Consider the following 22,121-nt stretch of genomic DNA (forward strand, 5'->3'; position numbering starts at 1 on the left):
TAAAACACTACTGTTTCTAACTTGAAAGCATTATTGAGCTAAAGACTGCTGATTTCAAGAGGAAGTGAACTTGTCTTCTGACTAGCCACAGAAACAATTTAATACAAATGCTTTCTAATACCTCAATAATATATTAAAGACAACAGTACACATGACAGCTTTAGGTGAATTCAGCTGTAGAATTCAGGGCTCAAGGCTTAAGACTCAGAGTTCATTGTAGTCGTGAGTCAAAAGATTCCTTTGCACTCAAGAAAAAAGCTAAATAGAGGAGAACACTGTCTGCAATGGGACTACAACCACTCAGCAAATCTTTCTGTGGCCTTGGCCTACTTGACACAAAATTACACATGCACCTCTGTTGATCTGTGAAGCAAACAGGACAGAGTCAAAAATGCCGACTGGGAGATAGATGATAGCCTTGGGCCAAGAGCCTCTAACAAGCTCTTGGTGCAGTATCAGGCTTGAACCTTTGCAGCCTCTGACTAGAAAAGCCCTTTGATGATGTACCAGGATTGAAATCTGAGCTTCCTGTGCTGATGGAGTGCAGAGATGTTGAGCTGTGAAACAGAAAACGGGGTATGATGGATATCAGTGGGTGTGACGGAGGGGAGAAACATACTTTGTCATATGGGACAAAAAATACAGACAGCAAATAGTTGCCAATAAAACCTGAGTGACTAAGACTTCACGAGAGGGCAGCAGCCCTTGGTTGTTCTGCAGGGAGAGCTACTTCTTGCAGAGATTAAGACTCTGCAGGTCCCTCCGTAGGTGCCGGTACCATATTCCCCATATGTGAATTGTCCCCCCTCCTGTCTAAAGATGTCAGCTATTTTCTTTCCCGCTAAAGGCTGGCCCTTGCGCTCTCCATAGGTGCTATCCCTCCCTGTATATGGGGCTGTCCCTTATTTCCATAGGTATTTCCCCTTTCCATCACAGAATCTGGCTTCCAGCCTCTGAAGGCATTTTCCTCCCCCATAGCCAGCTTTCTCCAGTTCCCTCAAGTGCTGCCCTACCCCTGTAAGAGCTGGTGTGACCCCCAGTATCCCCTTACAGGGGCTGTCCCTCATCCCTATGGGCAGTATGTTCAGTTACAGGCACTGCCCCACGTCCAAGAAATGCTCTCTCCCCTTGCATGAGCCATCGCTATAGGCAATATCCTTTCCCTCGTGTTTGCTGACCCTTATTTTTATAGGGCTTCCCCCATCTTGTAGATACTGTGTCCCCTTATAGGATGTTGCACCCAGGACCTGGTCCTTATACACGCTATTGCCCCTTACAGGATACTGCCCCCAGCAGCTGTAACTGCTAAGCTTCATTTTCACAGGGTTTTCTCCCAGTCTTTAGACACATCACCTCCTTTTCTAGGAAGCTGTTCTGAGCCCTGTACCTGCAGAACCTCCTTTCTGCAGGGGCTTCTCCCTGTTCCTTGAATCTATAACCCTTTATGGGGGGTGGGCTGCTATCAGCACCTGGTTTCTATAGGGTCTCCCCCCAGTCCCTGCAGACCCCACCTCGCTGTCCCCAGCCCCTCTGGCCGCAGACCCTAGTTTCTGTTGGGGCTTTTAGAGGACATTGCCCTCAGCCCATCCTACAGCCCCACCTTCTATAGGGTGGGACTGTCTATAGGGCCTCCCATACCCTCACAGACACCTTCGTCTCTATAGTGCTTCCCCTACCCCCCCATCTCTGTAGGGCCTTCCTCACCCCTACACACACAGAGCAACGCCCGCCCCTCCCCCGCTCCCCTCAGCGCGCCGCTTCCCGCCGGCGCGGCGCGGCGCGAGCCGCCGCGGGGGGCGGGGCGGCCGTTGGCCGTTGGCCCCTCCCCCTCGCCCCGCGCCTGCGTGCGCCGCCGCGCCACCATGAAGGCCGTCGTGCAGCGGGTGGCCCAGGCCAGCGTCACAGGTCAGCGCGCGAGCCGCGGCCCCCCCCGCCTTCCCCCCCCCCCCGCCCTCGGCGCGTGCCCGGCCCCCGCCCCCGCCCGCGCCCGCCGCCCTGCGCCGGGGCCGCGCCCGCCGCCGGCTCGTCTGCGCGGCACGGCGCTGCTGCGCGGCACGGCGCGGCACGGCGCGGCACTGCTGCCTTGCACTGCACAGCACTGCTGCCTTGCACTGCTGCACGGCACTGCACTGCTCCTCTGCTGCGCGGCGCGGCGCGGCACGGCGCGGCACTGCTGCCTTGCACTGCTGCACGGCACTGCACTGCTCCTCTGCTGCGCGGCACGGCGCGGCACGGCGCGGCACTGCTGCCTTGCACTGCTGCCTTGCACTGCTGCACGGCACTGCACTGCTCCTCTGCTGCGCGGCACGGCGCGGCACGGCGCGGCACTGCTGCCTTGCACTGCTGCACGGCACTGCACTGCTCCTCTGCTGCGCGGCGCGGCGCGGCGCGGCGCGGCACGGCGCGGCACTGCTGCCTTGCACTGCGCGGCACTGCTGCCTTGCACTGCTGCACGGCACTGCACTGCTCCTCTGCTGCGCGGCGCGGCACGGCACGGCGCGGCACTGCTGCCTTGCACTGCTGCACGGCACTGCACTGCTCCTCTGCTGCGCAGCACGGCGCGGCACGGCGCGGCACTGCTGCCTTGCACTGCTGCACGGCACTGCACTGCTCCTCTGCTGCGCGGCGCGGCACGGCACGGCGCGGCACTGCTGCCTTGCACTGCACAGCACTGCTGCCTTGCACTGCTGCACGGCACTGCACTGCTCCTCTGCTGCGCAGCACGGCGCGGCACGGCGCGGCACTGCTGCCTTGCACTGCTGCACGGCACTGCACTGCTCCTCTGCTGCGCGGCGCGGCACGGCACGGCGCGGCACTGCTGCCTTGCACTGCACAGCACTGCTGCCTTGCACTGCTGCACGGCACTGCACTGCTCCTCTGCTGCGCGGCGCGGCGCGGCACGGCGCGGCACTGCTGCCTTGCACTGCACAGCACTGCTGCCTTGCACTGCTGCACGGCACTGCACTGCTCCTCTGCTGCGCGGCGCGGCACGGCACGGCGCGGCACTGCTGCCTTGCACTGCTGCACGGCACTGCTGCCTTGCACTGCTGCACGGCACTGCACTGCTCCTCTGCTGCGCGGCGCGGCACGGCACGGCGCGGCACTGCTGCCTTGCACTGCTGCACGGCACTGCACTGCTCCTCTGCTGCGCGGCGCGGCGCGGCACGGCGCGGCACTGCTGCCTTGCACTGCTGCACGGCACTGCACTGCTCCTCTGCTGCGCGGCACGGCGCGGCACGGCGCGGCACTGCTGCCTTGCACTGCACAGCACTGCTGCCTTGCACTGCTGCACGGCACTGCACTGCTCCTCTGCTGCGCAGCACGGCACGGCACGGCGCGGCACTGCTGCCTTGCACTGCACAGCACTGCTGCCTTGCACTGCTGCACGGCACTGCACTGCTCCTCTGCTGCGCGGCGCGGCGCGGCACGGCGCGGCACTGCTGCCTTGCACTGCTGCACGGCACTGCACTGCTCCTCTGCTGCGCGGCACGGCGCGGCACGGCGCGGCACTGCTGCCTTGCACTGCTGCACAGCACTGCACTGCTCCTCTGCTGCGCGGCACGGCACGGCACGGCGCGGCACTGCTGCCTTGCACTGCACAGCACTGCTGCCTTGCACTGCTGCACGGCACTGCACTGCTCCTCTGCTGCGCGGCACGGCGCGGCACGGCGCGGCACTGCTGCCTTGCACTGCGCGGCACTGCTGCCTTGCACTGCTGCACGGCACTGCACTGCTCCTCTGCTGCGCAGCATGGCGCGGCACGGCGCGGCACTGCTGCCTTGCACTGCTGCACGGCACTGCACTGCTCCTCTGCTGCGCGGCGCGGCACGGCGCGGCACTGCTGCCTTGCACTGCTGCACGGCACTGCACTGCTCCTCTGCTGCGCAGCATGGCGCAGCACGGCGCGGCACTGCTGCCTTGCACTGCTGCACGGCACTGCACTGCTCCTCTGCTGCGCGGCGCGGCACGACGCGGCACTGCTGCCTTGCACTGCGCGGCACTGCTCCTCTGCTGCGCAGCATGGCACTGCTGCGTGACATGGCACTGCTGCATAGCATTGCTGTGCAGCACTGCACTGCTGCACGGCACTGCACTGCAGTGCATGCACGTGTTGGCAGTGCAGGCCCCCCTGCTGCACTGCCACTGCTGCACTGTGCTGCGTGCACGTGTCGGCAGCGCTGGCCCCACTGTTCTATTGCACTGCGCGCGCGCGTCGGCGGCGCTGTCCGCACCGCTGCGCTGCACCGCGGGCGCTTGCTCGGCTCGTGGAAGGTGGCGGCGGCAGGGGTGCCCGGCCGCGTGGGGCGCCCCAGCCCCCGGGGCGCTTGCGCAGAGCCCCCTGCGCAGCAGCAGCAGCAGCAGCGCCGCCGGCCTGGGCGCGCGGGTGCTTCCCGGGGCCCTCGGCGCCCGCCGCCGGCCCTCCCCACCGCCCGCCCTCGGCTCCCCACACGGGATGCTTCGGGGCTTCGTTTCCCCCTCGTTAACGTGAGCCTGGAGGTAGCTCTGACAGATCTCACCTCAGTTTTACGGCGTCACGTAAATCTCGCTGCCGTCACCCCGGGCTCAACCCCGTTGTCGCAGTAAGACGACGGGAAACGTTTCTTAGGGTAGCGCAGCAGGCACCTGCAGCGGTTTCCGTTCTGTTTTAAACACCACCAAAGAAATGTCCGTCATCAGCATCTGCTTTAGCCTCCTGAAGACAGAGAAGAAGGGCTTGGGCCGGTGCTTTCCGTGCGGTGGCTCGGTTGGCAGCTCAAGTCGGTAGCCGGCTGTGGCGTGAAAGGAGACGGTTGCTTCTTTTTACGCCTTCTTCCCTCTCTCCTTTTTGCCTTCCCCAGTGGGCGGTGAACAAATCAGCTCCATAGGACGAGGCCTCTGCGTGCTGCTGGGCATTTCCTTGGAGGACACGCAGAGGGAGCTGGAGCACATGTAAGTCACCAGTTGCCTTTTCACCTTCTGCTCCTTTCTCGTGCGTTCCTGACACTGCGTCAGAGATACCCGTGCTGTGGCCAACGTAACGGGGTGCTCCTTCGGTTGGGAAGGTCGTCCTTGCCTCTGCTAGGCCCTCCTTGGGTGTTACTTTGAGTGCAGGCTTCTTAGCCACAGTTTTCTTTTCATGTCCTCTAAAGAAAATATCTTTTCCCTCTTGATGCGCCTTTCTATGCAGCTTTTACCAAGAGAAGTAAAAAAAGGAAGAATAAACATGTTGGGTTTTACTGCTACCCTTTTACAAAACATCTGTCCTTTTTATTAGAAGAATTCGCCCCGAAGGCATCCACCCTACGTGATGCGTCGGAAACCTCAAACTCCCTTTTAGTGCGCACACAACAAGCTTTGCTCTTCTGAAAAGCTGGATGATCTTGTCATTGGCTTTTCTCTAAAGATGGACCAGTTTCGGCAGCCCGGCCGTTCCTTCTGTGGCCACGAAATGGTGCGATTCAGCCGGGAACCCCGTGCAAGGAAGAGCTCGCCACGTGGCTGTTGGGTCTCCTCTGGGCTGCTGGTTTTGCTGGGGCCGATCTCGGTTCTCATGAAAGCGAAGAAGAAACAGCAGTAGAGCTGAACACCCTTGGGAGGAGGTGAGAACAACCCTTAGCAGATGTGGAAGAGAAAGTAGTGAGTGAGGACCTGAACTGAAGGTCATCAGGGGTCTCACGTGAATGGCTAAAACTCATAGAAAATGGCAGCAAGTCTGAAGGTGTTTTTCTTAGGAAACGCTCCATCGGCTTGCCGCCCTGTTGGCCATCAGTGTGGGACGTTGGCTGTGTCGTTGTTTCTCGTTCCTGCTGCGGTGAGTGTGGAGCTGCTCCTGATGATTGCGAGGGGGTGATTAGTGACTCCCGTGCCGTCAGCGCCAGGCTGTTAGGATGGCTGATGCAGGAGAGGCAGGAAGCTGTGGCATCGGAATAGTGGGAGAACTATTAAGTTTAAACCCTGCCAGGAATTACAAAGCAGAAAAAAAAAGGGAATAACAAGAAATCAGTCTAACCAGACTCTTCAGGTGCTTTTACATGAACCTTCAGTAGTCCTGTAAGCGAAACAACCTTGATGCCATCCTCATCATTAAAGCACGGCAGTGATGATGATTTAAGCCGATGTGCCAAGGCTCTTAACCATACGCTTCATTCAGGAGCCGTTTCTATTTGTCTTTGACACACATGGATTGGTGAGGATGGTTCTTGTGGCTGTGCCTTAACAACAGCAAAGCCGTAAGCTGGACCATAGCAAAGTCTCAGCCATGTTTTGTGCCAGCTGCCCCGTCTCTGGTTCAGCATAAATCATCTGGCTGATGGCCGCAGTGGAAATGCTTTGCCCTTGATACGCTCCATTGTTGCCCTTGATACACTCCATTGTTTCCAGACGCTGCAAATGTTGAGGAAAAACCAGAAGAAGAAACCAAAGACTGGAGAGTGATAGGCATGCAGTGTTGTTATCGATCAAAGTCCAACCACAGACTGGTTTGCAAGTTTGCCTGCTGCTTTTCGGGATCCATTTGTAAAAGTCCTCTTGTCCTCATCCTCTCCTAGGTATTCAAGTCAACTGTTTCTGCCCCGTCGCTTCCAAAGATCAGCCCTAATAAAATCTAGATGACAAGTCCCGGTCGCCACTTTGATGCCACTTGTAGTTCAGCACTGCTCCCTGCCTTCCTCACCTCATCCTGGGAAAGAAATGCTGTCTTCATCTGGGTTGTGGGGTCTTGTTTGGAGGAGCGCTAGGAGGTGACAGAGCTGGAGGAGTGTGTGTGGACTGTGGTCAGAAACAGCCGTAGTTTGAAATGATCTGATTTCAAAAGCGAGTGTGATTTCCTGGTGCTGTGGGACAATTTCAATCCCCAAAGCTTATGTGCGTGTTAAATAACATTGTGACACATCAAATCAGGAAGTCGTGAGTAAGCTTTCTTACTGCTTCTGCCATCCGTATGTCACCCTGCAACCTACAGCAACATTATTCTACCTTGATCTTGTGCTGTATAAAAAAAATGCTTAAAGGAAGACCTTAATAAATGGTCTGACAGTATTATGTAGTGGGTAAGAGCTTTCTTGCTTATGGCTCTGCCTAATGCAAGGAGATTTCCCTTGGGGGAAAGAAATGGCTATCCTGAGATTTGTAGGCGGAATGAATATGCATCTGCCTTGCCTTTCGTCTCTTTCTGTGTGGTAGGTATTACTTGTACCCATTGATCTGGCATGGGACAATTTAGATAGTATCTGTTTCTCCTCCTAGGGTTCGAAAGATATTAAACTTGCGCGTGTTTGAAGATGAAAGCGGGAAGCACTGGTCCAAAAGTGTGATGGATAAACAGTATGAAGTGTTGTGTGTCAGCCAATTCACTCTCCAGTGCATCCTGAAAGGAAACAAACCCGACTACCACATGGCAATGCCTACGGAGCAGGCGGAGTGTTTTTACAACAACTTCCTAGAGCAGCTAAGAAAAGCCTACAAGCCAGAGCTTATTAAAGGTAAGGGCAAAGGGCTGGTAAGATCCTTGATGCAACCAGGGGATCTTGTTAGTACATGTTCCTCGCTGATCCTTCTTTCTTCTGAGTTTCTGTCTGTCCGTGTTGCAGAGGAGCCGTCGTTACGTGGCAGGACATTAAGGATATGCTGTGGTTTCCCTAGCAGCCTTGCCAGGGGGATCAATCCCAGCCATTTGCTGGCATCCCCCTGGAACAGTTTGACATTGAGATGTCGGGTTGATATTACCTCTACAGCGTGAGCGGTGACTCTGACCACGTAACGCAGAGAGGCTGCAAGCCGTGAGGATGACTCTGCAGTCGCGCTCATCCCAGGCTAGATGTCTTGGTGCCTTACTGCTCAACTAGCCTGGGATGAACTTCTGATGTGTATGTGATTAGTCAGGCTCAAAGGCGGCTCCAGGGTGTGATGAACAGGTAGCTCTGTCTGTCACTTTATTTTTCCATTCCATTAAATGGTAATGATGATAGTCAGAAGTGTAGTGTGCTACTTGATAACAGCATTTGATTTAGACCCTTTTTTTTCTCAGCTCTATTCCAGATTCCAGAGCCATTGCTAAATGAGAAAGCAGCTTGCAGTCCATTTTTCCTGTTGCTTAAAGCCATTCACACTCCTTTTTACAACAATATTTCTGCAGTCATGCTCTTCTCCCCTTCACATTGGTGTTTATGTTGCTATGGCTCTGCGGTCAGTAGTCCAGTATCTTTTTCTTTGGCCACTGGACCATCGTCAGCAGCCTCTTCGGTGGTGCTGTAGTGTTTGGCTCCGCCAGAGCTGGTATCTGTCATTCCTGTGGTGGCCTGCAGCCTTTAGGAAAGCAGTTGGGCAGTATATCTGTTGTGGAACATGCCAGGGAGGAACTGGAAACTCTTCCAGAAGAATTTTTCACCAATAGTAAGTTCATGAAGAATGAAGACACTTTGGTTTGACCTCTGTTCTGTCAGAGACATCACATGTAGCCATGTAAAGCTGCTATGTAGCTATACGAAGTCCAATGCAAATATCCCCAGTGGCCCTACTGAAGTTTGAGCCTACTGCTTTCAGCATGTTCTTGCTCGCTGGGCCGAGGTGGTGCTGGAGGAGATTTTGGTTGTGTTGCTGAGCAGTCTCTGGGCCCACATTTCCAGTGAGCAAGACTACTCCAGTCTTTGGATAACTCGTGTCTGCTTGCTGCAGTATTCCTTTCCTTCTTTCAAGCTTCGGTATCTATATGGTTGTATTTGGTGTTGTTTCTGTCTCTAAAGGGAAGATCTGGAAAGGTGACTCATGTCTGTGGGGCAGGAGAACAGAGTACGAGGGAGTGAGCAATCACATTGACTTGGCCAGTGATGAGGCGAAATCTGAGGGGCAGAAAGCTGGACTGGAGAAAACAGAGCGAGGATGCTTACACAAAGAGAAATGAGATTTGAGGGAAAAAGAAAGCATAAGGAGAGATGGGTTTTGCAGAATGCATTGGATAAAAATGTCATGGGTCTGTTGTGACAGAAGCTGCTCAAAAGCTTAGCAAAAAGAAGTGGTCTGTGCCTCAGCTGATGTGCTAATAAATGCTGTTGATGACGAATGACATACACATCTCTGACTTCAGAAGTATATTCCTGTGAAGTGGCAGGGCTGAGGGAGTAGATACTGTCTCTATCTTGTCCTTTCTTCCCCCCTTTTCCCCTTTTTTTCTTCTTTTAAGGAACTCTGACAAAGAATGGTTTTGATTTCAGATAGGAACAGAGAAATTACTGTATCAGATTGTGATTGAACTGCAAACCAGTGTCCCCTGCTTTAAAGTATTTGATGTTATATGCTTTTGAATACCTCTGCCCATGTATGAGATTTCTTCAAAACATCTACTGGTTAGCTGTGCTGGATCCCTAGGCTTGGCTGCTACATCCTTTAAAATTTTATCTCCTGCCCTAACTGAATTTTGAACACTTTGATTATCTGTAGAATTGTTTTGTTTTGCAGACACTCCTGCATTTAGCTGTGTATTTGCCATCTCTGAATATCAGACCACAGAGCTGGGTGCCTGTAGACTGTTTTTTTTCATAGTAACTTCGTGCAGTTTATTAGTTGGGTATCCTTTTACTTCTTTCTTTTTAGTAGCAGAGCTCGGAAAGTTCTTGCTGTGTGCCGTGCTTTCCAGAGCCCTCAGCGCTTCTTGTCTTTTCCCTTTTCAGATGGTAAGTTTGGCGCCTACATGCAGGTACACATCCAGAACGATGGTCCTGTAACAATAGAACTGGAGTCCCCGGCTGCCACTGTTGACCCTAAACAGGTAAGCTGGCCGATGGACCTGTCTGGAAAGGACGGGTGTAGAGGCTGTGCCTCCTCTGAGAAGGCGTGCATCTGCCCGTATTTGGTGGAGAGTGTTGCGTGGTCCCAGGGAAGCATTCCTGTTACGAAGCAGTATAACTTCCCTTGGATAAGAGGACTTTGTGCTTCCTGAAAGGTCAGATAATTACATTGTTCTCTTCAGTTTGGTGGCCTCTCCAAAACTACCTACTGTCCCGGTAAGGGTTGTGCCTGTGTCATGCAGAGCAGCTTTTTACAGTTTATTCTTGCACACCATAAAAGCTACTTTTTAATCATGACTCACTGGCAGTGTTTCTAATGCATCTGACTTTTTTAAAATGAAATCTCTTGACATTTAGGGGCTTTTGTATGTGGATGGCTGGGTGGAGTGATTAAGTGGAGAGCTGCCTCTTTCTGAGAAATGAGAGAACAGCCAAATTAAGTCCTGAATAGTATCTGGAGTGGAGAGGAGAGTAGTTCTGCTGAAGAGCAGCACAGACAGTGCTGGAAATCAAAGGCAGATGAGATCTTCCCATTTTCTAAACATAACCATGACCATTTTTTCCAGGCTGAAAGGGAAGGTGTGTTTGTGGGATTTTCATTCCCAGCTATGCTTAAGAGAGGGCATACAAAGGGCATACAACTTAGTAAGTCCATCCAGTCCCAGTTTGTCCCAAACAGGCATTCCTGCCGATTTACATGGACAGTGGAAAAACAAGATAAAATCACCTTGCTGATGAGGTCTGGCCTCAAGTCACCTGTCATTACTCTTCTGCTTTAAAAATCAGACATTTGGGTTTTTTCAGGCAGCCATATATATGTTTATGCCTGCTCTTTTAAAGCCTGCTTGTTGGTTCTGTGGTAACTGCAGTGCGGCTGGTAGCTGTAATGCTGACATCTGATTGCTGTATGCTCGTGCTACGTTTTATTTTGCAGACTCACAGAATAGTTGAGGTTGGAAGGGACATCTGGAGATCATCTGTTCCAACACCACTGCTCAAGCAGGGTCAGTTAGAGCAGGTGGGCCAGGGCCATGTCCCGCTGGGTTTTGAATATCTCCAAGGATGGAGACACTACCACCTCTCTGGGCAATCTAGTCCAGTGTTCAACCACTCTCACAGTGAAGAAGTGCTATCCTAAGTTCACATGGAATTTCCTATATTTCAGTTTGTGCTTGTTGTCTCTTGACCTGTCACTGGGAAGAGTCTGGCTCCATCTTCTTCATCGCCTCCTGACAGATACTTAGACATATGGAAAAGATCCTCCCCCAGCTTTCTCTTTTCCAGGTTGAACAGTCCCAGCTCGCTCAGCCTCTCCTTACCGGAGAGATTCTCCAGTCCCTTCCTCACCTTTATGGCCCTTTTCAGGACTCACTCCATATGTTTATGTTCTTCTGGGTAGCCCAGAATTGCACCTAGGACTCTGCATGTGGCCTCACCATTACTAAGCCAAGGGGAAAGATCACTTTGACCGCTGGCAGTGCTCTTCGTGATGCTTCCAGGATAGTAGTGGCTTTCTTTGCCACAAAGGTACGTTGCTGGCTCGTGGTCAGCTTGTGCCCCACGACCCTCAATGCCTTCTCAACAAAGCTGCTCTCCAGCTGCTTGGCCCTTTGCCTCCCTGGGGGCAGGTCCTTTTCATTGGTGGAACTGCAGGAGGTGGCTCTCTGACCACTTCTCCAGCCTTTGGAGGGCCCTCTCAAAAGCAGCACAACACCTTGAGGGATCAGCCACTCCTCCCAGTTTTGCATCAGCTGTTATTGGGTGCACAGGCTGCATTCAGTCACGTCTGCCAGGACATTAATGAAGATGTTAAACAGTCTTGACCCCTGGTGGACACTGCTGGTGACTGGGCTCCAGCTGTACTTTGTGCTCCAGAGCACAACCCTCAGAATCCAGCACTACAGCCAGTCTTCAATCCACCTCACTGACCACTTTCCTAGCCTAGTACCTGCTTCACCTCTTGTACACTTCCTTTTTATGTTTGAGTTTAGTCAGAGATTCCTTGTTCATCCCCACAGGCCTCCTGCTACCTTTGCTTGATTTGCTGCTTGCTGGGATAGACCTTTCTTGATCTTGGAGGAGGTGATCTTTGAATATCATCCAGCATTCTTGGACCCCTCTTCTAGTCAGGGCAGTATCCCATGGGATTCTTCCAAGTAGATCCCTGAACAGGCTGAAGTCTGCTCTCTTGAAGTCTGTGGTTGTGATCCTGCTATTTGTCCTCCTCCCTCCTCTCAGGATCCTCAACTCCACCATTTCATGTTCGCTGTCTCCACGGCTACCCCTGACTTTTTTATCTTCATCTAATTCTTCCTTGTTTTTATGAGGTCCAGCATAGCACCTCTCTTATCTCCTCCATCACTTGTATTAGTAAATTTTCATCAGTGCAGTCCAGAATCCACCTGGATTACTCATGCCTTGCTGAGCTGTCACAGATAGCAGGATGGTTAAAGTTTCCCATGAGGATCAGGGCCTGCAAACGTGAGGCTTCTTTGAGCTGCCTGAAGAAGGCCTCATCTGTTTCTTCTTCCTGATCAGGTGGCCTGTAGCAGACACCCACCGCAATGCCACCGATGTTGGTCTGCTTGCTAATCCTGACCCATAAGCTCTCAGCTGGCCCCTCACCTGTCCCCAGGCAGAGCTTCATGCATTCTGGTTGCTCTCTCACATAAAGGGCAAATTCTTCTTAATTCTTCCTGAAGTTCACGTGATAAAGTAGAACACTTTATCATGACAATCAAGAGAATCACATTGATACGTAAGATAAAAGTGTATCTGATCTAAGCTTATGTGTCTTCTTAGGCTTCAATTTTGCCAGCATTTTGCCATTTTATTTTTTGATGGGCAGACTGCTGTTGCAGTCCAGTTGCGCACAAACTTACTTGTCTTCTTGGGAATGCTGGATGTCACATAGGGCACTAGGTGGCAGCGGAGTCATTTATTCGGAAGTGTGTTCTTGCACAAGTTTCTGTTTGTCCTCTGTTCTTACACAGAGGTTGTAAAAAGTTTGGAATTCTGTGTGTGCTAGGACTTCTGCATATCTGAAGGTACAATACTAAAGGCATTTGGAGTCTAATGGGAAGACAGACTGGGAAAACCTAAAGAGGCATCTCTTCCACAGTGATTTCTCCTTAGAATTAGGAATTGCTGCACCAAAAGAGGTTGCTAACAGAAAAAAGGTCTGCATTGAAAGGGCAAGCACCAGAGAAGAGGTGGTCCACAGAGTGGTCTCGTGACTTACACGACTTCCTTTACTTGCCGACTGAGCCTTTGAATTTCATAATGCGTAGACAGTAAGGCTGGCTAAAATCTGAAATAAAAAATATCGTCAAGATAAACATTCTTATTTTGTGCATCTTCTCTCAAACCCATTAATGATTTTCTGAATTAAAATATTCATAACTGAATAAAGCAATGCTCTACTGACAAATGATTTATCTTGAGCTGCCTTTATGAAAAGCAAGGATAGCATTTGCTTTGATCTCAAGACAAAAATAGAAGTTGAATGAAGAAATCAGAACCCCCCTTTTTGTGCAAGGTATGCTTTTGAATTCAGCCTAGTAGTTACTTTGCATGACCAGCTTTCCTCTCCTATGTGCTCTGCTAGTTCTGTTTTCACCAGTTTCTTGCTACAAGGCTAGAGAGCAGGCTTACTGCCACTTCCCTTCTTATTTACTGCATTTGGGGGAACTTTTAATCTCCTGACCTCATCTGAAGTTACTTCCCAGAGCTACAAAAAACTAATGATATGGAGATGTTGCAAGTAATGTGTTAACTTCTTGATATGTTTTAACTGTATTTAAGGATAGGTTTATTTCCTGAACCTTTCTTCGCTGAAAGGTTAGCCTTCTGTGTGTCTGTGGATTGAGTAGTAGGGGGTTATATTGTCAGAGGCTGTTAGTTCAGCTGTCCAGATATCACTAGCTGTACTCCTTCTGGGAGATCTGTGAAAATCTGGAAGGAACACTGATGCCTGATGAAGCAGTAGAGAAGGGTGTGCGGAAGAAGGTTGGGGGACAAGCATTGCAGGACTATTTTAAGCATGGGATTTGAACTTGCTTTTTAGGGTATTACCATCTATTAATTGGATTTCCAAGATTAAAGATGTGTGCAGGAAATACAAGACTACAATTAGGTTGGACCCACTGCACAGCACAAGTCCCAGTTCATGGTCCTCTGTTCCATCCCCCTAACTCAGATGTTGCCAAAATAGCAAAACCCGTATGGTTCTGTTCCATGCTTTCGGAATGACAAATACTTTGACTTCTCCATTTTATGACCCATTGGCCCTCCTGAACTATTCCATGTTTATCTACTCTTAATCTGAACCTTTGAGATTCAGTTTATTCTTTCTGTTTAAACTGTGAAGCATCTGTAATCAAGAATTTGGACTGAAATGCTGAACACTTGTAACAGTACAACTATTCCACCCTTTAGAGCACTAATGAGACCACACATTTAATCTATTTCTCAGGTTGCAGCTGGATTTCCACCTCATTTCTTTCCTTTCTGCCCTGGATTATAAGCACAGCTTGCAAAAGACAAATAGGAAATTCTTATTCCATAATGAGCTATGCAAAATGTATCTGGTAATGTAACTTCTCCGCAAATTCTATGTAGTCAAAGGTATATGCTGTATGCAAACACAGTGATATTTGTGTATGTATCTGAATTTCTTACAAGGTTTATTAACAATTGCTTTAAGATGTTCTTATCTATGTATAAACTTTGTGTTTGCACAAATGACTTAATTCTAACAGATTTTGATGTCTCTTTTGATTTGATTACCTTTAAGGAGGTACAAGAATGCTAAACTTGCAGGACAACTTTGAAAAGCTTGTGATAATCACCAGTGTGAAGTCATGGAGGGCTGCCCTTGGTTCCTTGAATAGCTCTGTCACGGGCCATAATGCGAGTGAGAAGTCTGCCCTTTCTGGCTATCTTACTTTCTGGATTAAATATTTTGAATTTTCAGGGAAAGGTTCTCCCAGATTTCTTCCTTGTATGTTTAACGTGGTGATGAGCCCATTGGGAGGTTATAAGGAGTTGCAGGTTGTGGTGACATCTCAATGTGTTGGCAGGGCATAATTTGGTGGTCATTACTCTGCAAGGTCCGTTGGTGTGAGCAGTCACCTTGGAGGTGCTGGAAATGCTCAAACACCCCTAGCTAGAAAGGTGCCTGCAACAGGGTCTCCTGCGATCCAGTGAAAGAAACCCATTTCCTTAGTCAGTAGTCACTTGAGGTCAGAGTACTCCAGATAACCCAAATAGCTATCATCAAGCATTAGTACTGGTCATTCTCTGTTTTGCTTTCAGCAGAGAGCTGAGGGCTAAAAGGGGCTTGATGTCAGGTTTTGGCTGTGTTCTCTTAGCTTCTTGCTGGTCATCAGGATTTGGGCGTAATAACACGCAGTGACCTTCCTGTCCCTGTCTATCTTTGTATGATGGGGCAGAGACAGAAACTTAAATGCTGAAACTCAATATGATCAGTAGGTGCATTTAAGGTTGCTTCTGTTGCTTCTGGCCGAACTGGGGGTGATCTGAGCCCTTCCAAAACAGTGAATCAGGGTTTTTTCAGAACTACTTTATAGTTAACTAGTTACACGTTAGTATTGCTTTTTTGTTGCTAATATAAAAATACCAATGTAGCCACCTGGAGTCTTTTGAGTATGTGTCACTAAATATTGTGTTTTTCTTTACAAAATGCAGTCATCCTTTCTAATGCCAAGGAGAGCTTGAAATTCTTTTAAACGTTGGATTTTTTAACTCATGCAGATACGATTTTTGTCGGTGTCAGCTCTCACGACAGTCTGGGATGTGAAAGCTGAATTGGCCAATTATTTTGTTGATGAAGCAAAATTTGGCACAGAATCCCTCTCGGGGTAGTTTTTATTCCTTCGTCCTGTCACTAGCTTGAGAAAATAAATAATTTGGTACCAGAGCAGGCAGATTTCATCCAAATCTATGTCCTGCACTTGATTCTCTGCTATCTAAAAAGGAGTAAATGCCACTGTGACCTTTCCTTTGGAGGAAGAAGCACCTCTTCTTGCTGATTCCCTGCCCTCACAGAAGTTGCAGCAACTGAGTACCTTTGATGCCACTTTCTTAGTTGAAAGCGGCTGGTGGAAAAGTGCTGAGGGGACAGATGGGTGCACAAATACATTGACTGTGGAAGATCCGTTCCCTTACAAAAAAACAGCTAAAAATACATGGCCTGAGTATCCGGGAAACTCTGATAGGAAGGATTGGATTATATATGGATGCCTTGATGAGTCAACTCTCAGCCATTCTTTTTCTCCCAAGCCACCATAGCATCTGAGCTCCTCCCAGGTATTTAAAAATAGGGATAATCTTGTTCTTCCTTTCACAGGAAAGGTGAACCTATCTTTCTCTGTAGTAGATAGGGCGAATGACTTCCTTAATAGACAGAAGAGAATCCACAAAGGAGGGGGAAAAAAGACTTTGGGAATTAGGCTGCATCCCTTCCAGAACAACTATTTAAAAATAGTCCGAATTCATGGAATTACTTGTTTAAAGAGGACAGATTCCATCAGAAAGTCAGAGGTAAATGTTTTTCACCTACAGAAATGTTTTTTATTACCCTGTGATGCCATTTGCATTTTCTGTGACTGTCTTGAAAGGCCGATCAACTGAGTTGCTGTTGGAATTACACTCTATGCCCTTATATCAGTATCTGAAAATTACTGAAGTTCGCAGGCTACGATCTGGTTTTGTTGGTTTCTTTAAGGACATATTTTGTATTCCCTGGCTCTTAATTCTGCATATTATCTTTCCAGAATCCATCTCTTATCTGTTTTTATAAAAGGTTGCCTTGTATGAGGGGTTTATAGTATTTGTGCCTTCGTTTCACTTCTGCACATGCAATCAGTCAAGATAAGCATTTGTATATGCTCGTAAGCTGGGTTTTATTTTTAGTTTATCTGCTTCTGTGAGAGCTCAGAAGTGAGATAAATTGAGGACTGTATACCAGAATTATTCTTTCGCGAGTCCTAACTATCCGAGCATTTGAAAGTGAAAAGATGAGGAGCTGCTAACTTTAAGGATTTTGTTCCTGTAGAATAGTGTTTTGATAAAGGGGCATTTTAATGCTTTTAATGCTAAGGGTGCTTTTCCCCAGATCTGGTAGATAGGTTTTTTACAGCCTTTGGAAGATTTGCTGTTCTTGTGGTCCTTGAAAAGTTGAGAGCATCCTTCCCATGCATGGGCTAGCTCTTGCTTCTGCTGCCAGAGACATGGACTTGTCTGGTGCTGACACAAGCTGACTCTAAACCAAGTTTTCCATGCGAGTTGGGGCAGGTTTCTCTTGATTTAATTTTTTAGCAGCATTGTCTGACAGCACTTTCCTCCAGCTTCACCGGCACACAGCATCTCTCCAGATCAGACTTTGGGTCTCTTTCTCTCTCCCCTTTGTTTTACAGTTAGAAAAGCTGCATAGAGGCATTTTTTCCCTGGGAATTTAAGCTCAATCTTTTTTTGGAGGATGCTGGGCATCCTGCAAACACTCTACAGTCTGCACTCCAGGCTCTTACTGACCCAGAGCATCTTTTACGCATGTTCCACATGCTTGGGCAATTCATAATTGTCACAAATAATCTAGCTTGCTTTATTTTATGGAGATTTCACCTCAGAAGAGATCTGCTAGCCATGAAATTGTGATTTATGACAAGCGACCCTTATCTTGGGAAGGGGGGAGGATTGTGGTGGAAGCAGTTGAGAAAATCAGTAGATCACAGAAACTAACCAAATGGATAAAATGCACACGGGAAGTGTCTGTAGTCACTTAAACAGCTTCTTTCAGTAACATTGAAAACAGATCTACTGAAAGGTGCTTAGTTAGTGTTAGCAGAGGCTTTTGTCCAGTCCGAACTGAAGTGAGTGTTCTATGTGATACTGTGGATCATGTATCTCTTTCTCTGTAGATATAAATTTATTCTTGTTGGAGGTTTCTTGTGCTGGATTACTGACCTTGGGATATGCCTGTTGTCAGAAATCGTCTTACAGTCGAAAACTGGACCACAGTTTGATGGAATTCAGCCCCATTGCTTGGTCATTGTAAATTTTCCTTTTCCATGTTGGCAGATTGTGTTGGGTAGGAAAGGAACTCTGAAATGTGGAGAGTAGTCCTCTGACTACGGTCACTTCTCTTTCATGCTCAGCGGACAATCGTGTTAGCTTATAACTGTTCACTGTCTTACCAGATATCTGAAAGTTGAAGCCTTGGGTTTTTTTCATCTATTTGATTCGGGTATGTATTGGTATTGTGAATCTGAGTTACCAGTTTTCTACAAATGCTCAAAATTATGGTCTTTAGAAATACTATATTCTGAAATGATAGTTCTGTTCCATGAAGTGTTTTATCCTTCTTCTTGCTTTCTGAATAGCTGGCAAAACTTGAAAAACAACAACAAAGAAAAGAGAAGACCAGAACCAAGGTACCCTCTGAATCAAGTAGAGAAAGAAGTGCCCCCCGTAGCAAGGATGATCCCAGTGCAAGCAGCGGAGCAGAAGGAGATGTGTCTTCAGAGAGAGAGCCTTAGCTGATCCAAAGCAGGCCTCAGGTATGGTTCTTCCACCCCTCTGTAAAGCTGTGTCCTACTGCTTGACAGTCTCTAACAGCATCTGGAGACTGCAGAGACTTGTGTTGGAAGTGCTAAAAGGTGAAATTCCCATAATCATGTTAGCTCAATGAAACCTGCAGGGCTCCTGGTGGGAAACCTCCTCTTCTATCTGCAGTGGATACCTGGAGTTTGCTCTGAAGTAACCAGCTCCAGAAGATCGCTGCTTTTGATTTTGGAGTATTTCAAGCAGGATCCAGGATTTCTTTAAGCTTGTAGCAGTTTTTTTTTCCTTTTTGCATTTATAACCGTTAGTAAGTTTTGAAGAACATGCTACAGGAGAGGAAGGCTGTTGCTGACACTGACTCAAAAATTTGCTTTTGAGGATCAAGAGGGAGAGCCCCAGTACTGCCCAGTTCAAGGGGAAAGTGGAGGAGAAGGTTTGCTGACAAAGGACTGCTGCTACACAAATTTTGGAGGAGACTGCAGTAACTTAGATAAATCTCCATAACATAATTCTAGTAGCACTCAAAGCATCCCAGGACCAGAAGAGTCCAAATTTGGACTCTTCAACCCATCCTTGGCTGCAAGTACGGTTCTGTACGTCCTTCTAGTTTAGCTCCAATAGGAGCTAAAGTCATAGAGGTTGCATGAACCCTGGCCTTACAGCAGTGGCTGCTGCCGGTGGTACCAGTAGAAACCCCAGTCAGCCAGACAGCAAAATTCACTAGACAAAATCCGTGTTTGACTTTTAAACACAGATGTGACCTCTGGCAAAGGTCTGCTCTGCTTGCAAAAATGATTGCTGCAGGGACAGCGGGATAGAACGGGTGTATTTCAGATGCCTTGAGCCTCCTTCGGATGCTCTGTGTTTTTGGTCTCTCCGTGTATATAGAGTCTAGGTCCCGACTGCCCGCTCTAGACGACCAGATATCTCAAAATCCTGATTGCATGTTTAGCACTCTGGGCTTCTCCAAGATGAGACTTTTAGGTGGAAGGAGACATAGCCGAGGAATACAGGTTATATCTTAACCCTGTGTGCTCTGGTCTGAGTTTTGCCTTTCTTCCTCCTTGCTTATCTAACAGCATAGGAAGCCTGGAGAATGCTGGGGAGACTTTTCTTTTGTCTTAGCTTCTAGTGCCTGATTCTGCAGTGATTTTGGGCTGCTGGAAGGAGAAATGGCCCTGAAAAAATCCTGTGACAGTCTCAGTACTATTATGATAATTTGTTCTTACTGCAGACTGCAGCTGCAAAGCATCTTTCTGTCTGTCTGTAACATACATCTTACAGAACACATAGCAGCAGATATTTTGGGGGCTTTCTTGAAAAGCCATAACTTGTGCATAGTTCGGTCAGTTTTCATGGAGACACCTGAAGGTACGTCACCTCATTTAAAGGAGGCCTTCTGCCAGACTTCAGGTGGTTGCTTCATAGCACTAGAAATTCTCAACAATAAAAAGGTAGGGTTTTCCCTCCCTGAAAAGATGGGGCATGTTGTCTCTTCTTCCAGGTTGTCTGACGTGGTAGCAGTGTTCTAGCTGGACATCATGAGTATCACACATGCTCCTGCAATTGAGGTTAATACACCATTCTGTTTCGTAAGAAATGGAAAAGCTCTACTAAGGTAGCTGGCTGGACAACTGAGAACATCTCTGAAGAGTGAGACTTAGTATAGATGTTGCAGTCTGTGGTTTTATCCTTAAAAGTGCATCTGCCTATATGTAATATTTCAAGGCATCTTTTCAGATTTTTGAATAATGAGTCTTACAGCCCTGAGCATTTCTCTCAAAACAGAACACCCTCCTATTCAGGCACACAAAATGTGATTTAAAGTCAAAATACGAAAAGCAGATGTAATTGACCTAATTTTAGGTATTAAACTTTCCCCTTCTTGCTTATTCCTGTTTTAATAGTAGAGATGAGTAGCCATATAGGGAAGGAGAAGATGTCCTTAGAAAATAAAGCAAAAAAGTAATTGTAATCAGCAGCTTGCTGCTGTGCTGCAGGAATGCAAAGTGTCATTTGTGCCGTCTCCTGCTGTTTATAACTTCTGTGCTGAAATAAGACAATTTTAGAGAACAGGAGTTCATATGCCTTCTGGAATCAGTCTAAATCTTTTCAATAGTATTTGAAAATCTTGTGACCTGAGGAATGATATATACTGATAATTCAGCATTAATTTTCATGTTGTGATAATAAGCAAAAATACTTTTATTTATCTAAGTTGAAAGAATCCTGTACTTTCTGCTCTGTTTGTAGTAATGTTACTGTTTGCTTACCTTCAACAGTTTCTTGTACAAAAGCTACACTGGATTCTTGAAGTGAGACCTAAAAGACATTCACCTCAGCACCATTCTTCTAGGACTTTAGAAAAGAATTAAAAACGGGAAAATAGAATGAAGACAATAGAAACCGGTATCATTCTGTACTGAAACAACCAAAGCAATGTGATCAGATTCAATTGTTAATGTGTGGCTTCAGTAGTAAAAAAGGACTTGTAACATTTGTGTGTGTGTATTTTCACATGACTGCTGAATGAAGGATGACTGCACAGATTGTAGAACAGTCTCTGTCAGTACCCATGCTCCATGTCAGAAAGAAATCAGGGTTTTTCCTTAAATTTACACTTGAATTCTGAAAATAATCAAGCAAGCTTGTATTTGGACTCTTACAGTGTCTTGTGTTGCCTGTTTTCCATGGCAGGATGTATGTCTACGTATATTTTGGTATACTGATCAGCTGCTATGTAACACCAAATTAGGCAGTCCAGTCTTTCTGCATGCATTAAGATATTAAATGAAAATATTGGCCATCAGTCATTTGTCATGTAAAACGTGTCTTGTAAACTTTTTTTAAAACCAGGAAAGACTTTATTAAAGAAATGATACTACTTGAGTGACTGTTTGCATTTGTCTATTATATTCACTGTGATAGAGCACAGTGCAGAACAAGGTAACTGCTACAGAGCAAAAAATAACAAGCCAAGATATAGCCTATCTAAATAACAGTCCCAGCTCGCTCAGCATCTGCTCGTAGGACAGATGCTCCGGTCTCCCCATCAAATCTGTGGCCCTGCGGAGGCCACGCCTCGCGTCCAGGATGCAGCTCCGCGCTCCCCAGCACAGCAGAACCGTGCACAGAGTGCAGTGAGTCCTGCCAAGGGCCACAAAGGACGAAGGCACTGCAGCAGCTCTCCTACGAGGACAGGCTCAGCGAGCGGGGACTCTCCAGCCCCGAGACAAGAAGCCAGAGGCAGGAGGATCTCAGCAAGCTCTTCTCTGGCTCGTCTCCAGGCTTCTGCCCAGCACTGGCCAAGGGCATGCCTAGGACAAGTGTTGTGCGACTACGTGATGGTGTGTGAACGAGCTGAGGGGTATGCGGATTTTGTGCCAATGGCTGCATGGGCACGGGTGCGGGCTTGGGGGGCGCGAGTGGAAGTGCAGACGGGCAGTTCTCTGGTGACTGCACCTGACATGGCACTGCTACGGTGGGGGCTGGCAAGGACTTCGGGGCAAGCCCTTGTTCGCTGACGAGCCGTTCGGAAGCTCTAGTCTGTGTGGATTTCTGCGTGGTGGAGAGCTGAGAGTTGACTTTGCCTTAGCACCCCCGTGTCCTGCATGCCTTCTCCAGCCACACAACCACTGCGCTACTGTGTGCTGAGGTTGGTGTTGAACCGTTGTTCCCCAGGCAGAAGGACACTTGGGCTGCTTTGGGGACACGGTTTCTCTAGTTGGTCTTGTCACTCCAACTTGTTTCCCTTTGGGAAATCCAAGCCGGGAATGT

General features: G+C 48.5%; 1 protein-coding gene across 4 annotated transcripts; it reads left to right on the plus strand.

Moving 5' to 3' along the window:
• The first annotated feature begins 1,837 nt into the window (after positions 1-1,837).
• Positions 1,838-21,233, plus strand: DTD1 (D-aminoacyl-tRNA deacylase 1). Of its 4 annotated transcripts, XM_062573443.1 has the most exons (7): positions 4,879-4,929; positions 5,255-5,579; positions 6,528-6,719; positions 7,225-7,460; positions 9,645-9,742; positions 18,164-18,340; positions 20,627-21,233. In XM_062573443.1, exons 3-6 carry the CDS (start codon positions 6,613-6,615, stop codon positions 18,317-18,319), a joined length of 597 nt encoding a protein of 198 aa, XP_062429427.1. In that variant the 5' UTR covers positions 4,879-4,929; positions 5,255-5,579; positions 6,528-6,612; the 3' UTR covers positions 18,320-18,340; positions 20,627-21,233. The 4 variants fall into 4 exon arrangements, with proteins under 4 accessions (XP_062429425.1, XP_062429427.1, XP_062429426.1 ...); XM_062573441.1 differs by lacking the exons at positions 5,255-5,579; positions 6,528-6,719 and adding an exon at positions 1,838-1,905 and having other exon boundaries at positions 4,839-4,929; XM_062573442.1 differs by lacking the exons at positions 4,879-4,929; positions 5,255-5,579 and adding an exon at positions 5,736-5,791.
• Positions 21,234-22,121: the final 888 nt, after the last annotated feature.

The sequence above is a fragment of the Rhea pennata genome, chromosome 3 (genome assembly GCF_028389875.1).
Source record: "Rhea pennata isolate bPtePen1 chromosome 3, bPtePen1.pri, whole genome shotgun sequence".
In the NCBI taxonomy this organism is placed as follows: Eukaryota; Metazoa; Chordata; class Aves; order Rheiformes; family Rheidae; genus Rhea; species Rhea pennata.

Bases quoted from the DNA above. Each gene is read 5' to 3' on its own strand.
- DTD1 (XM_062573441.1), top strand. From the start codon at position 1,863: ATGAAGGCCGTCGTGCAGCGGGTGGCCCAGGCCAGCGTCACAG. The intron at 1,906-4,838 runs GTCAGCGCGCGA...TGCCTTCCCCAG, and splicing joins GGCCCAGGCCAGCGTCACAG to TGGGCGGTGAACAAATCAGC. The intron at 9,743-18,163 runs GTAAGCTGGCCG...CTTTCTGAATAG, and splicing joins CCACTGTTGACCCTAAACAG to CTGGCAAAACTTGAAAAACA.